Genomic DNA, 15802 nt, shown 5'->3' with positions numbered 1-15802 from the left:
GGAAATATTTTTTGAGTTTAATAGCTTTTTGCTGTTCCTAATAAATCAAACATTCCAAGTGATGGAGTCTTTAGTGGAGCAAACCCAGATACAGTAATTTCAACAGGTGGGACTACTGCACTTTGTGTGCCACTATTGCCAACGCTTGGCCAGTCATCATGCAACAAAGTGGTCACTTCCAGAATAGCATTGGCAGGGTCAGGTCCTATGCTTCCATTCTCAGCTGTGAGTCAATCTGAGAATATAGTGAGACTATTTACAGTGGCAGACTTTTTGCTGAAGCCTTTTCCTTCATGAACTTGCACCAATCGATTTCTCTTTTTCTGGAAATGTCCTGGGGTTATGAAATGCACTATATTAGATTGCAAGCCTTCATTGTTTTTGGGGGATGAAGAAAGGAGGAAGATCTGAACGAACCCATGAACTATTAAAACCCATTCATTATCAATGATAAATTCTCAAAGAAAGACTCTGGAACAAATAAATGTAGAAAGATTTCAAGACGCTAAAACCTACACATTGTTCTCTGGTGATTGTCAATTGTAGTTTATATGGATGATCAAAGCTAATATGATTTTTAATGGTCTTTCATTTGTTTGAAAATATTTCTGGCACCACAGGCTCTTCTTTGATGCAGAGTGAAACTAGGTAAAACACACATTTTGTTATTTATTTTTAAGGGAGTATTTTTTCCCTGGCAGTTGAGAAGTTTACCTCTAAGCCGAGGCCCAGCATTACCAATGTGATCCTCTGTTTATTATTTGGAGATGAGTGGTCTGAGATGCTTTGTAGCGAGGCATTGTAAAGTTCGCTGGGTTTATTTTTACAACTAAATTACTGGAGCATTCTGTATTAACTGCATGGTATTATTAGAGGTTCTGTCATGTTAGTGCTTAGGTTAAACTCACAGTGCAATCAGATGTTTCGTTGTAATATTTTTATAACTCTTTTAAGAGAGATACATTTATAGCTCAATTTTCTCAGCTCTTCCCCTGAAAGCTCTGAATCATGGAAGTATCCAGTACCATGGTCACTGACATATTTTGCATCTATCATGTGGCATCTGGACAGTGAGCTATTTCTCAAGAGCATCATAACTAAGTCTAGCCTTGTACTCACACATAGGCTCTCCCCAGTTGGAACCATTGGATAACGATCAGAGCAGAAACTCCGGCCAATATATTTTTTCATTCCTAGTGAGGGGCTGTAGGGTGCTTTCGAGATGCAGTGGTAGTGTCCCTATCTCTGGGTTCAAGTCCCATTTTAGGACTTGATGTCCATGTTACGAACATGGTCAAACAGGTTGATTGTCAGCCTGTAAATCCTCCCAATACACCTGATGGCAGGCCATTAGAGTGGGAGAGTTTCCTGGTCAGTCAAACTGCAGAAGGCAACAGCAAACCACTTCAGTACTTTGTGAAACATAATCCTAGACCAATCCAAAGTCGTCCATGGTCGCCAATGCCTATTAGGGTATGGTACCTGAAGGGGAAGTGAGATGCTACTGCTTATTTTTGTTTAAGAAGAAAATAAACAGAAAATCCATGTGAACAAACATATTCATACAAGTGGTTCCTCTCAGTCACCATTTTATTTGCAGCAGTATTATTTTCATAGCCTGGGGATGAAAGACTTGTATGTTCTATTTCATTCTTCTTCTTTTTGCATACATTCTGCCCCTGACCTCAAGGTCTTCCTCCTGTCTCTTTCAGCTGCTGATTGGGGTGGCCTGAAAGCAGCCTCGCTTGTGCCACTGCATATCTCTAACACGACGGATAGACTGGATCAGTGGCTGGTTAGAATCCCATTCATTCCAATGTTTATATTCCGCCTTCTCAAATAGATACTGGCGTCCTCTATAACCAGGGTACTGGTACCCCACCCACCTGCAGGACAACAGAACACAGGATACTTATTAAATCTTTTTTGGATACCAGAATAATTTTCATTATCTCCTAGCCCTCAGGTGCAACTCTTATGCTGGTGAAGCTTCTAGATTAATGAAGCAAATCCATGCCTGCTCTACTGATTTTGTTTTGCTCTATCCCAACTAATTCAGGTACCGCGTAGATATTTAAATGCTAATTCCTAGCAAGAATAAGTGTTCACAGGAAGCAAAGGTCAGGCAATGTCAGGTTTGCAGCCTGTAATTTTCCATCCTTTAAAATTAATGAATGGATCATCACGGATAGTGAGTTTGTGAAATCCAACTACGCACTCTCTGTCAACAATCCTCCTTAATGAGATCACCTGATTATCCAGTCCATTCAGTAATTTCTTGAGTTTCTTAGGATATGAATCCCTGAGTCAAAATGTTGAAATACCCAAGGTCTTTGTTTGCAAAGAATTCATTTAACACACGTAATTTCCTGATCTTCTGCAATACTTATATCTAAATTTTTTCCTTTAAAGATCAGTTAGGCATCCTTTAAAAAGATTTACCTGGATCTTTGTTGCTACTAGATATAATCTGTCTATCTATTGCTTTTTTCACTCCTAAAACCCTTTTATTTATCCACAACTGACTTTATGGAGGAGACTTTTGGATCAGGCACTGAACAGGCACTTAATGCAGCATTTGGAATGCACAAATCATTTTCAGCTCTGAAGCTGACTGACATTTCTTTTGGTGCGCTGTAGCTGCCAAATGTGCTTAAAACGGTTCACGAGCAAATGTGGCTGGTGAACATAGTCAGTTGACAGGTAAGGCCTGTTGGGGATGGCGATGCCAACTCTGATTGAACGTATTTCTAAAGGTTTCATCACATAATCTCAACTCTTCCACTGACCCACTCCCACCAGTGGTCACCCTACACATCTGCCTTCACTGAATCCTGCCTTCCCACACCAACTGGAAAATGAAAGGACTCTTCATCATCCAACTGGTGACTGTCAGTCAAACAGCATTATTTCCTATCACAGTGTTTTTATAATTAATAAAATGAAGTGTTCATAGAAAATGAAAAAAAAAAATTTTAATGCCCCTATGACTTCTCTGCAGGCGTCTCCTGGAAATTAATTTGTAACTTTTGCAGACTAACCCTGGACTGTTGACTACCCTAGGTCAGAAGGGGTAGGTGGGAATGGTTTGAGAACGGGTTAACAACGGGCTGGAAGAGTTTTGAGTGGCCGGGAGGATTACTCCTGTTCCTCCTAAAAACTTAACATTTGGATCAGGGTATCAAAGGTCTGAAGAAAGTGGGACAGGTCACCATGCATTCTTCATCCAATTCTTCTTAAGTTGTAATTAGGATCTTACAACAAGCACAGAACCTCGGTTTACATACATAGGTAGCCTCCTGCATGTTTACACCCTCTCAATGCCTTGTTGAAAGTGCACTTGGGTGGACAATTTGAGTGGGCAAATGTGTCCCCACCAGATTTTCCACCATACCACTTTTCCTGAATTACACCCCTCTCCCTAAACAAAACATTCAGTGATCTATAGAGTCACTTCTCTTTGCATAAGCATGACATAATAACCATTCCAGGAAATTATTATATTTCATGGTCTGATACAGCATTGACAGTAATCCTGGTAGCATCACTTCTGGACCTTTTACCATAACCTCACCATATTTTTATGCTGCTTCTTTAGTTGCTCTCTCAAAACTCTTCCAGCCCATTGTTGACCCGTTCTCACCCCATTCCCACCTACCCCTTCTGAACCAGGGAAGTCAACTGTCCAGGATTAGTCTCCAAATATTACAAGTTAATTTCCAGGACACTCCTGTGAGCAAAACTGCAGAGAAGTCATAGGGGCATTTAAAAAAAATGTTTTTCTTTTCATTTTCTGCGAACACTTCATTTTATTAATTATAAAAACACTGGTGATTTGTTCCCAAGTGTAATACCGCACCTCCTGCCCTTATTTCTGTATAACTCTTGATAATTCTATAACATGGGTATAGTAGTGCATGCTACAGTTTCGGGTATGGGGTACATCAGAGAGAAAGGTGAGTTGCGCATTAGTTTTTCCAGACATGCAGCAAGAGATCTTCAAACAACCTCACTGTCACTACAATAAGAGAGTATGTAGAATTTGCAGGGAAATTTCAGTGATCTAAATGGTCTAAAGTTGTCTTACGTTCCATTGATGGCTTTGATGCTGGCTACCCTATTTTGGAATCCATAAGCCCAAAGGCTGGGAACATCATCTTCTACAATCTCCATCTTCCTTCCATTAAATCCAGCATTCTCAAAGAGATGGATCTTGTGCTCACCGCCATCCTAAAGAAAGCAAAACAAAGAGTGGGGTGGAACATTTAGTATGAAATTCAGAAGGCAATATATCAGAGAACCTAGAAATGAGGGCTGTCTCAAAACATATCAGAGTCTTGACAGAAAGTCCAAAGGTTTAAATCCCAGTTTAATTAATATTTACACAACAATAATAACTTGCATTTATACAGTAACTTTAACCTAAAGTGTGTCAAGGTGTTTCACAAATAGAAATAAATGATCATAACAGGCTGGGCTAAAGAGTGAGAAATTAGGAAAGGGACTAAAACAAAGAATGCAAAGTACAGGAGGATTTAGGGAGGGAAGTGGCTGAAGAGCCCGTCACCAATTGGGGAGGGGCAAAGGGAGGAGGATGCACAAAAGGCCAGGCTCAGAGGACTGGTGAAAGGCTAAGAAGGGATTTACTGATGTGATTGAGGAATTTAATTCTTTTATGTTGCGGCGGGAAGGCAACCCAGTGTATGTCAATGAGAACAAGGATAAAAGGTAACCAGCACCTTTATTTTGTCTTAATGTATCTGTCGAAGGGTCATGAGGACTCAAAACGTCAACTCTTTTCTTCTCCGCCGATGCTGCCAGACCTGCTGAGTTTTTCCAGGTACTTCTGTTTTTGTTTTTTTTTCCTTTATTTTGTCTTACTGTGTCTGCTAGTCTTTTCTCATGTTTCTTTTTAGTCTTTCCATTCCTCCCTTTCAAACACCTTAGTATATTTTCTATATTTTTCATAATTATCTTTAGAATTGTTAGCCCTAAATTTATCCTGTGCTTCTCTGTAAATTTCAGTTTCATTATAATCTCTCTATTTTTCCCTGGGACTCTGTTCTTTGATGAACCATTTGCTTTATAAGAGTTCAGCATACTTATTTTATACTCTATATACCTTGTATTTGAAGAATTCCCTCTGGTCATTTGTCAACCAGTTGATAACTTTTCTGCCCAGTTAGGCCAGACCCCTTCTTATCTTGCCTGTGTCCTATATAATCTATGTGGCTCTCTGTCCTAGATAGACTGTGACTATCTGCCGTTTACTGTCTTACTGTGTTTTTTTTCTTTCATTAAGTGTTTGTCCCTCCCTGGTGTTCGTTCTCTTTCTTTTTCCCGTCTGTTTCTTTCTCATTTACAGTAAATCTCTCTCTCCCAGTGTGTTCTTCTTGTGAGGTATGTGTATGTGTGTTTCACTCTTATTAAATGTTTCTGTTTCACTTCTGCATGACTCTCCTATTGCTTGTACATCTCTCTCTCTCTCTATCTCTCTTTTTGTATATTTTTCTCCTTTCTGGTGTGTCCCTATTCTTTGCCCTGCATGTGTGTGTTTCTCAGAATTCTCTTGCTGTTTATGTGTCTTTCCTTCTCAATGTCTCTCACTCTGTGTCTCTCAATCTGACTTGCTATTTTGATATTGCTATATGTGTGCGTCTCCATTTCTCAATCTCTATTCCTATGTGACTCTGTCTTGGTGTGTGTGTATTTTGCTGTGTGAATATGTCTCTTTCTATATGCCTTTCTGTCTGTTTCTCACTCTGCCTCTTTTTCTCATATTATGTGAGTCTTACTGTATGTATACATGTGTGCATATACACATGTTTCTCTTTCTCACCATGTGTGGCTCTCGCATTGGCTCTCACTGCATTAGGGCTACCTCATTGTAACAGTTTGCCTGCAGCCTGCAAATGGAAAGCATAACTCATAGAATCACTGAGGAATAGTCAACCAAGTTGGCCTGGGTTACAGAACATAGTTCCTGGGCCAACTGCAAACCTTCTTTCCTTCCTTCCCTCTCCCTGAACACCTTCACTAAGCCCACAACCACTATTGGCAGGGCCAATAGATTGCCTGTGCTGAGCTGGGGTTGGAGTTTCATATTGCAAAACCTCAGAAGCAAACTGCAGAAATGTATTGCACAAATAGAATCACAGTATGGCAAGTCAAGAAAGCAAATCAGAAGTTTCCATAAAGTAAACAGTTCCATCTTTGAGAATATGAACAGTGCAGAAAATCAGCCATTTTAAGCTGTTGAGCAGTGCATAAAGTGGGGATCACCAAGAAAACAAGAGCAATTCATTAAACAGCTGATTAAAATGTTTTTAGATAATTTTAGAACGATAACAAAGCCTGAATGATCCCCAAAAGCACCAATTTCGGTGTCTGATGCTCCCTGCACACAGGTCTGTCTACTTGTACACTTATCAATGTGCAAGGGGTTACTCCATGTGCAGGGTATCAGGAATTTGGTCCTTCTGTCATTCTTATGTATATGCCTCTCTCTCCCTCTTGAGCATGTGCCATTTTTCTCTCTTGATGTGCATTGTGTGCACATCGTTCTCTATTTATGTATGTGTGCACCTTTCTTTTATTGGTCTGTCTTTCAGAGCTTGGTGTTCTACTGATTCTGTCTTGCTCACTGTTTGCTCTTTCGTTCTGCCTATCTCACTCACGGTTTTCCTTCTCTTATGGTGTCTAACCCTATCACACTGTTTGCTCTCTCTCTATCTGTTCTCTTACACATTTTTCTCTCCCACAGCGTCTATTTCTCTCATACTGTTTGCTTTCTCTTTCTGTCCCCTTCCCTCTCTCTCTCTCTCTCTCTCTCTATTACAGTGCCTGTATCTCTCACACCATGTTGGCTTCTCTCTCACTAGACAGGATCTTAGCTCAGAGAAGGGGAGGGTGTGCAGTTGTGGTGGGGGGAGGGGGGTGCATTGGGTGGTGGTTCTGACTTGAGATCAGACAAGGTCAGAAAACCTGGAAGGATAGGTTGACATCTTTTAATAAAAGCAAAATATTGCGAATGCTGGAAATCTGAAGCAAAAACAAAAAATGCTGGAAAAACTCAGCACCTTTGAAGAAGAGTCAAAAGGACTCGAAATGTTAACTCTGTTTTTTTTCTCTCCACAGATGCTGTTAGACTTGCTGATTTTTCCAGCATTTTCTGTTTTCGTTTGACATCTTTTAATGTTATTCTGCAGGCTTTTTTACCCAAAGCCAAACTGAATGACAGGTCACAGGCCTATTGGATTAGGAACCCCCAAGCTGGCCTGAGAGTAGGTAGATCTAGTGGGAGGGCAGAGAGAGGAATCGCGGGTGGTCCAATTGCGGCGTGGGAGGATTCAATTGCTGGTGGTGGGGGGAAATAAGAAGGTAAGAGGGGGCGCAGATAAGGGTTGAGGGGGAGCAGACATATTACGGGGGTAGGAGGGTTTAATAGGAGCTTGTTGAGACACCTGCTCCTCCTGGTCAGCCAGCACTGCTGTAAAAGCACTTACCTCATAGATTCAGCCTGCCCACCTCCCTTCACCCAACAGGTCTCTTGAGGCCTGGGAAACCCGGCTGACATAAGTTAAAAATAGAGTAACTGTTAAAATGAGGATGCACAACATCATTATAAGATTCAAATGACCAATCCACATCCTGCAAGGAGCATGGTCACCTGCCCTGGACCCACCTCTGATAAAACCTGAAGTGGGCGGATTCAATCAGGTTGATTCTTGTTGCAGTTTCCTTGAATTTTAACCTATCAACCCTAACCCATCCATTTTTAGGAGTTAAGACTCAGCCATCAGTATCTGTTTCTCTCACACTGTTTGCATTCTCTCGTAGGATCTGTCTCTCTCTCTCTCTCACAGTTTGCTCCAACTCAGTGCGTTTGTCCCTCTCATGTGGTTTTCTTTCTCATTGTGTCTGTCTCACGTTGTCTCTCTTTCACTGTTTGCTCTCTATTACAATGTCTGGCTTTCTCTAACTGTTTGTTCTCTCTCCCTCTCTCTCCCAGTCTCCCTCACACTATGGGCTGGATTTTACAGGCCACACATGCACAGGAAAGCAGGTAAGTGGATCCGTGAAATAGGGTGACATGTCATCAGTGGTGTACCCGCTGTCTGCTCGCCCACCCCTGCTGTGATTTTAAGAACAGCAATTGAGGCATCGGGAGGGCTGCCTGCCCAGGGGCCAATTGAGGCCAAGAGGGTAGTTAATGTCTACTTAAGGGCCTCATACTGCTGCCGCTCTGATTTAACAGGCAACAGAAGAGCCTATGCCCAATGCTTACCCCAACAGTTTTCCCTCCGCATGTCCACCTTCCTCCCTGCACTGATCATTGCCCCCTCACCAGGGCTTGCCAACCTGACCCGGCGAGATCCCAGACTTACTTGTAGATCTGGATCCGTTACTAAACGCACCCTCAATGTCCTTGGTGCAGCACCGACAGTGGTCAGCACTACCTGTGGCGCAGCCAGCCTCTGATTGGCCAGTAGCTATATGAGGCGGTACTTCCTCCTGGTGGGGTGGAGTGGAGTGGGGGGTTGGTGTGTGTGTGTTGTGGGGGGGTGGGGTGGGGTGCGGGGTGGCAGCAGTGGTGGTGGAAGTCTCGTCTACATATCTAAAATGGAAGTGGGGTGAGCTGGCCAAGCAAAGATGGGGAGCATGAGTTCAGTGATAAATCCAGCTGTCTATCTCCCTCACACTGCTCTCACATGGTGTGTTTTCTATCATGTTGTCCATCTCACTGGTTGCTCTTTCACTGTTTCCATCTTACGCTGATTGCCCTTTCACTGTGTTTGTCTCTTTCTTTGAATGAATGCATAGCTCTCTTTTCTCTGTCTTTTTCTTTGTGTTGATTGTGATGGGAAAAACATGTAATAAAGTGGTACTTACGACGTGGATGGGTCGGAGTGATAGCAGCCTCTCACTATTGTGACTGTTGGACCATGTGTCCCAGCGTGGGTATTCTCCCTTCTCCAAAACAAACTGTTCCCCAGTGTATTTTTGTCGCTCAAATCCCAACCATCTGGGGAAAAGAAACAGCAACTGCTAAACACTACGGGATACAGCTGAGAGATTTGATCATGTCTCAACCACATGGAGTTGAGATTTGGCAGAGATCTTTCAGATAGACTGGGCCTAATGCTGTTTCAGCAGAAGTGACATGGCATTTTTATCAAATTATTGCTAAATGTGAATTTCAATTCAGTAAACCTGGGCAATCACCAGGTTTAAAAAAATCTTTGGCTCCTTTCTTTGCAGGGAGATAGATTATTGGCAGTCGGTGGGATGCAGATTTCAGGTTACTATCAGATCAGCCATGATCTTATTAAATGGTGGGGCAGGCACGAGTGGCTGAATGGCCTCCTCCTGCTCCTTGTTCGTATGCTGATGGCCCACAGTGTCTCATGGATGCCCAGTTTTGAGCTGCTAGATCTATTCAAAATCTATCCCATTTAACATGGTGGTAGCGCATACAACACGATGGAGGTAGAATTGCCAACTGTGATTAAATGTATTCCTGGAAATTTCATCACATAACTTGCCCTCAAGTTCCAGCCATTAGTTGCCCAACACATCTATCCTTGTCATGCATGGCCTTCCCACGCCAACTGGAAAGCAAAAAGATTCATTTCCCATTTGCATGATGTTTGACTGTCAACCAAATAGCCTTTTTTCTCCATTTTCAATATTTTTATATCTAGTTGAGAGAAATGTTCAAAGAAAATGAAAAAAAATATTGTTTTTAATGTCTCTATGATTTTTCTCCAGGATTGCAAACAGCAGCGTCCTGGAGATTGATCATCAATTCCTGGAGACACCAGGCCAATCCTGGAGGGTTGGCAACCTTAGATGGATTGTATCCTCAATATGAAGATGGGATTTTGTCTTTATAAGGACTGTACAGTGGTCACTCCTACCTATACTGTCATGGACAGATGCATCTGTGACAGGTAGATTGGTGAAGACTAGAGTCTTGTAGGATTTTTTACCTCTTGTTGGTTCCCTCACCATCTGCCATAGGCCCCATCTAGCAGATATGTCCTTCAGGACTCGGCCACTTCAGTCATGGTGTTCCCAAACCACTCTTGAAGTCCCCCACCCAGAGCACATTCTGTGCTTTGAGATGTCCAGTGCTCATGAACAGCACTATATAAATGCCAGTCTTCTTCCGCAGAAGATGCAAACATTGGATCATAATGATAAATATCTATTTATGTCATTGCAACTACTACATAGGTCTCTCAGTGAAGTTGTCGGCCTGATTGTTTTTAGTCTTCAAACAACTTGCAGAATGTTATCAAGAATGTGGTTCTCTTTGCTTATGACACAGGTGACCATATAATCACAAACAGATATAACCCACACGTGATGGCTTATCTTTGGTGCTGAAAAAAACAAGTTGAATAGGATTCACTGCGAAAACAGCCTAGACTAAAAGGTTTTCAAATTCTATTCAGCGCCGTTTTTTCTAATCACAGTTGATCTATCCTGAGCCAACATGAATGATGAAGGGGGTTTTAAAAGCTCTTAGAAACTGCATGACCTTGGCACCATTTCCCTAGGTCCTTTTGTGCTTCTAGCTAAATTCTTGAGATGTCCATCCTTGCTACAGTTTACAAAGCAAACCTCAAGCTAATTGTTACTTAAGCAGTGACTACTACACACTTAACAGACTCAAGTTAACTTAACTCAGTGTGGTTCAAATGGACAGAGTTGAGAAAAATTCAAGTACAGAAATCAGGAGATGAAGAGGGGGAGGTGATGGCGTAGTGGTATTGTTGCTGCACTAGTAATCCAGAGACCCAGGGTAATGCTCTGGGGACTTGGGTTTGAATCCCATCATGGCAGATGGTGGAATTTGAATTCAATAAAAATCTGGAATTAAAAGTCTAATGATGACCATGAAACCATTGCCAATTATTGTAAAAACCCATCTGGTCCACTAATGTCCTTTAGGGAAGGATATCTATGTCCTTACCTGATCTGGCCTACATGTGACTCCAGGCCCACAGCAATGTGGTTGACTCTTAAATGTCCTCTGAGCAAGGGCAATTAGGGATGGGCAATGAATGCTGGCCTAGCCAGTGACACCCACATCCCATGAATGAATTTTAAAAAATCATCTGACAGGAATCTTTTTGATTTCAACAACAATCATTACGCTATCTCTGCTCTTTTCACATCTATGTAAATGAATATACTTACGGACCGCTTTCCACATGGATTGATCCCACCTTTTCAAAACCTTTTTCTGCCAGGTTCATACATTCTCCAGTAAACTCAGACTTGCGTCCCTGGAAATTCTCAAGCTCATAAACTGTGAGCTTGAAAAGATTAAAATAAAATAGGTTAATGATAGATAGAGTAGTATCCTGGATTGTGATATTACAGAGTTGTCAGGGCTAGATGGGAAAACATAACGGGCCATCATTTGCTGTTGTAGGTTGCAGGGCATCTAATAACTTCTGCCATTAGGATGATTTGCCCATGCACATTTAGGTTTTGAATTTTTTGTGTGGCAAGTTGCGGAAAGTGCGAGCTGATACAAGTTACAACAAGGGAAGCTGGATATCTGGGACTTGAATGAATAAGGCAAGCAACCATGTATCTCCTTAACAAATCAAATTGAAGGATTATGAAATTAACAGTACATGGACTGAGAAGAAGTGCAAATTAGAATGGGTGAAATAATGTCAAATCAGGTACAGAAAGAGAAGCAAAGAGAAGGAACATCTGTTTGCTGTTTGAATATCCATCTGTCTAGAGCCCTGAGGGGAACCAGCACTGCAGAATGGAGCAGTTCAATTTCAGGCCCCCAATAATAACATTCAACTCTGTTAGATTAGATACTACACAGCTAGTTGTGGAAAGAAGCAGCCTCTCTGCCGACCCAGCTATATTCCTAAAAACAAATGTCAGGGCAGCACCCTTCACTGTTAATTAACTTATTTATTTGCACATCAGCTATCCTTCCGGCCCTTTGTAAAACTTACAGTTTAGCAATAGTCAGTGCAAAATTCAGGGTGGTTTAGTGCCATGGACTCATGTCCAATAGGAATTAGCAGGTTGAGAGCCCCAGAATTATTTAACATATATAGTCCTTGTAACTGACGGAAAGGGTTCACTTTTACCCATAAGTTTGAGCTGGATTCAAGCACAGTGCCCCACAGTTTCCTGATGCATTAACTTAGAGAGTTGCCAACCAACCACCTATGCAACAAAAAAGAGAAAAATACTGTGGATTCTAGAAGTCTGAAATAAGAACAGAAAATGATGGGCACACTCAGCAGGTCTGGCAGCATCTGTGGAGAGAGAAACAGGGTTAGTGTCGCAGGTCTGTGACTTTTCATCAGAACTGGGAACGTTAGAAATGTAACAGGTTTTGAGCAAATGAAAGTGGGAAGGGTGGGAAGAAGAACAAAAAGGTCTATGATGGATGGAGCGCAAGAGGGATTAAATGACAAAAGGTTTCATGGTATGTGGAGTGATAATGGGACAAGAAAAGAAACAGAGGCTGTGTTTAGAGGAGGTGAAATGGCAGGATCCTGAATAGCTGCCACCTGAAAGTGAAGTGTATAAAATGAGAGAAACAAGAGAGTGAAAAAAAGCAAAGAAAAACAAAACAAAATGGGGGCAGAGGTTATGATCTAAAATTGTTGAATTCAATGTTATGTCCAGAAGGCTGTAAAGTGCCCAGTTGAAAGATGAGGTGCTGTTCCTCAACCTTAAGTTGAGCATCATTGGAACGCTTGCAGCAGGCCAAGGACTGGAAGGTCAGAGTGGGAGCAAGGTGGAGAATTAAAATGACAGGTGGACAGGTGACCAAGTGGACTGAATGGAGGTATTCCCCAAAGCGGTCACCCAGTGTTGAGCTTGATCTCCCCAGAGGAGACCACATCATGAGCAGTGAATAAATCATGCTAAATTGAAAGAAATACAAATTCACCTGGAAGGAGTAACAGTAACTGGGACCTTAGTCAATGAGAAGAGAAGAGGAGGTAAAAGGACAAGTATTGCATCTCCAATGCTTGCATGGGAAGGTGCTATCGGAAACAGAGGGAGAATGAGATGAACCAAGTATCTGGGTGAGGAAAGTCAACAGCTCTAACAACTGATGGAGGGCGATGGCGGTAACTGAGATGAATGGTATCACTAGGATTTAACTGCATTGCCACTTGTGAGTAGTTGATACTAACAACAATTAATGAATACAATGGCCTAAAACACAAGACATTTCAAGAGAAAAAAAATTAAACCGATCTAATAAGGTACAGGATATTCACAGTTAAGCATTCAACAAACTCACTAAAACACTAGAATAAAACAATTTGACAAATTACAGTCTGTGTCTCGTTCAAATGCAAATAATCATTCTGAAGATGTCAGATTTAGAATTTTTTAAATTAATTCACGGGATTTGAGCTTCGCTGGCTGAGTCAGCATTTATTGCCCATCCCCAGTTGCCCTTGGGAAGGTGGTGGTGAGCTGCCTTCTTGAACCGCTGCAGTCCATGTGGTGTAGGTACACCCACGATGCTGTTAGGGAGGGAGTTCCAGGATTTTTGACCCAGTTATAGTGAAGGAACAGCAACATATTTCCAAGTCAGGATGGTGAGTTGCTTGGAGGGGAACTTCCAGGCAATGGTGTTCCCATGTATCTGCTGCCCTTATCCTTCTAGATGGTAGTGGTCGTGGGTTTGGAAGGTGCTGTCTAAGGAGCCTTGGTGTGTTCCTGCAGTGCATCTTGTAGATGGTACACACTACTGCTACTGTTTGTCGGTGATGGAGGGAGTGAATGTTTGTGGATGGGGTGCCAATCAAGCAGACTGCTTTGTCCTGGATGGTGTCAAGCTTCTTGAATGTTGTTGGAGCTGCACTCATCCAGGCAAGTGGGGAGTATTCCATCACACTCTTGGCTTGTGCCTTGTAGATGGTGGACAGGTTTTGGGGAGTCAGGAGGTGAGTTACTCGTCACAGGATTCCTAGCCTCTGACCTGCTCTTGCAGCCACAGTATTCATATGGCTGGTCCAGTTCAGTTTCTGGTCAATGGTAACCAGGATGGTGATGAAAAATAAAAGTTGACCTGTGGTGCCAATTTACCAACAACAGCAGAAAAGAATCAGAAACTAACTTTACGCCAATCTTGGAGCTCTGTAGGCGAGTCCCAGGTGAAGGGAGCACATTTGGTACCTTGTAACTTGCTCCTGGTGCACTCTGGCCTTTCCCAGCTACCAGCTGCTCCGGGACGTCCTGCTGCTCTGCCATCGTAAGACCTTCAGAGGCAATAAAATCAGTTACATTTCATTGGACACTGTCCACATTGGGCCAATTCTGCTAACGGTCGAGTGCTGCTGTGCTGGTTCCAATATGTAACGCCGTGCTGTTGGGACGGAGCGCACTCGCAGCATTACACCGAGCTCCCGCCAAGGTTTCCGGTATTTGCCATGCATCACCCCTTGGTTGAGAATTACTCACTACCACAGTTCTACCATAAGGGATCAGGGAGCAACGTCGGCCCCCGAACCACATCCTATTGGCCTCAAAATCCAAATTGAGAAGGGGGCAAGTTACTATTAAAGACATTTTAGCCACTTTCAGAACTTGGTCTGCAACGCGAGGAGGAAATTGTTGAAAAAGTAGCGTGCGACATATAAATGAACCTGCGTTATATAGAGAAAAAAGGATAACGATATCGGATGTGGGTCTGACTGGACTGAATTCTAGATTATTCAACCAATTTTATCAGAATAACAATGCGGAATAAAATATTAATGTCGAATGCTACAAACTTAATTATTGAAAAAAGTAACAACCCTATTTAAATAAAAATTGCAAAGCCTTTGATTAAAAACACTGAATGTAAAATTAGAACTATGATCAATTTGAAATAAATTGCAATTTTTGAAACGATGTGCGTTAAATTTCTATTTCATTAAAAACAAACAAGCAACATCATTAACTGTCATAAAAAAAAACTGCAACTTGTAGCTGGGGAGCGAAGTGACCAGAGGGATTGTTAAAGGTCAGCGGTTGGGTACCGTACGGGCTGGGCTCGGCTCGGCGTCTCTCTCCAGCTCTCTGGCTCTAACCTGGATGCCGCTTCCTTCTCCACACCTGCTGCTCTATTTATGGCCTCAGCCCGGTGGCAGATCTGAATTTGCTGTTGTCCCCCGACAGCCGACGCAGCAGAATCAAGCGAACATCATCTGATCTGATTGTGCACTTGGGCTCTGCCGCTGACAAAGTTCAATGTTACAGGCTCCCAAAAAATCTTCCAAACCCCGCCCGCTGATTTGGGGAAGATTAAAATCTGGACCCTGATCAGCAATTTTAGAACAAATGAGAACTAGCAGCACCGACCATGCCAAAAACCAACACTGCTGCCATCGACACTTTCATTTGGATCCAACTGCCATCTCAACCATTTCATTAATGATTTCTGACAGCCTTAATGACGGGATAAACAGCTTTATAATTGAAAAAGATATAAGGGAGAATCAAATTGGGCAGTAATGTGATGGACTGATTTAACCTGGTTAAGTTGAACCAAAAGTAAAGTTACAGAAAGCAGAGCTAGAGAGATTGGTTGCTTTTGAAATGTGCTACACAAGGATGTTGGCATTAGCAGAGTGGATGTATCAGCTGGAAGACCAAACAGGCTGGCCAACTCGGCATTTCCGAGGAATAGCTTAAAATGGCATATACGAAGCAACAGAGTACGTTACTCAGCTGAAGACCTGTATCCACTGGTGATGGAATAGGTCGTCATCGTAATTTTTTCTCTGGTGCTGAGACTCAG

At 42.3% G+C, this 15802-nt stretch overlaps 1 protein-coding gene across 1 annotated transcript; it reads right to left on the bottom strand.

Annotated features, from left to right (window-relative positions):
• Positions 1 to 1559: 1559 nt before the first annotated feature.
• On the bottom strand, positions 1560 to 14270 carry crybb3 (crystallin, beta B3). Its single transcript, XM_041202701.1, has 5 exons — positions 14194 to 14270; positions 11209 to 11327; positions 8893 to 9025; positions 4088 to 4230; positions 1560 to 1886 (listed from the first exon to the last, which is right to left on the bottom strand). Exons 1-5 carry the CDS (start codon positions 14266 to 14268, stop codon positions 1709 to 1711), a joined length of 648 nt encoding a protein of 215 aa, XP_041058635.1. The 5' UTR covers positions 14269 to 14270; the 3' UTR covers positions 1560 to 1708.
• Positions 14271 to 15802: the final 1532 nt, after the last annotated feature.

Source organism: Carcharodon carcharias, chromosome 13 (assembly GCF_017639515.1).
Source record: "Carcharodon carcharias isolate sCarCar2 chromosome 13, sCarCar2.pri, whole genome shotgun sequence".
Classification (NCBI taxonomy): Eukaryota; Metazoa; Chordata; class Chondrichthyes; order Lamniformes; family Lamnidae; genus Carcharodon; species Carcharodon carcharias.
The sequence above is the reverse complement of the archived record's forward strand: the minus strand, read 5'-3'. Positions and strand labels throughout refer to the sequence as shown.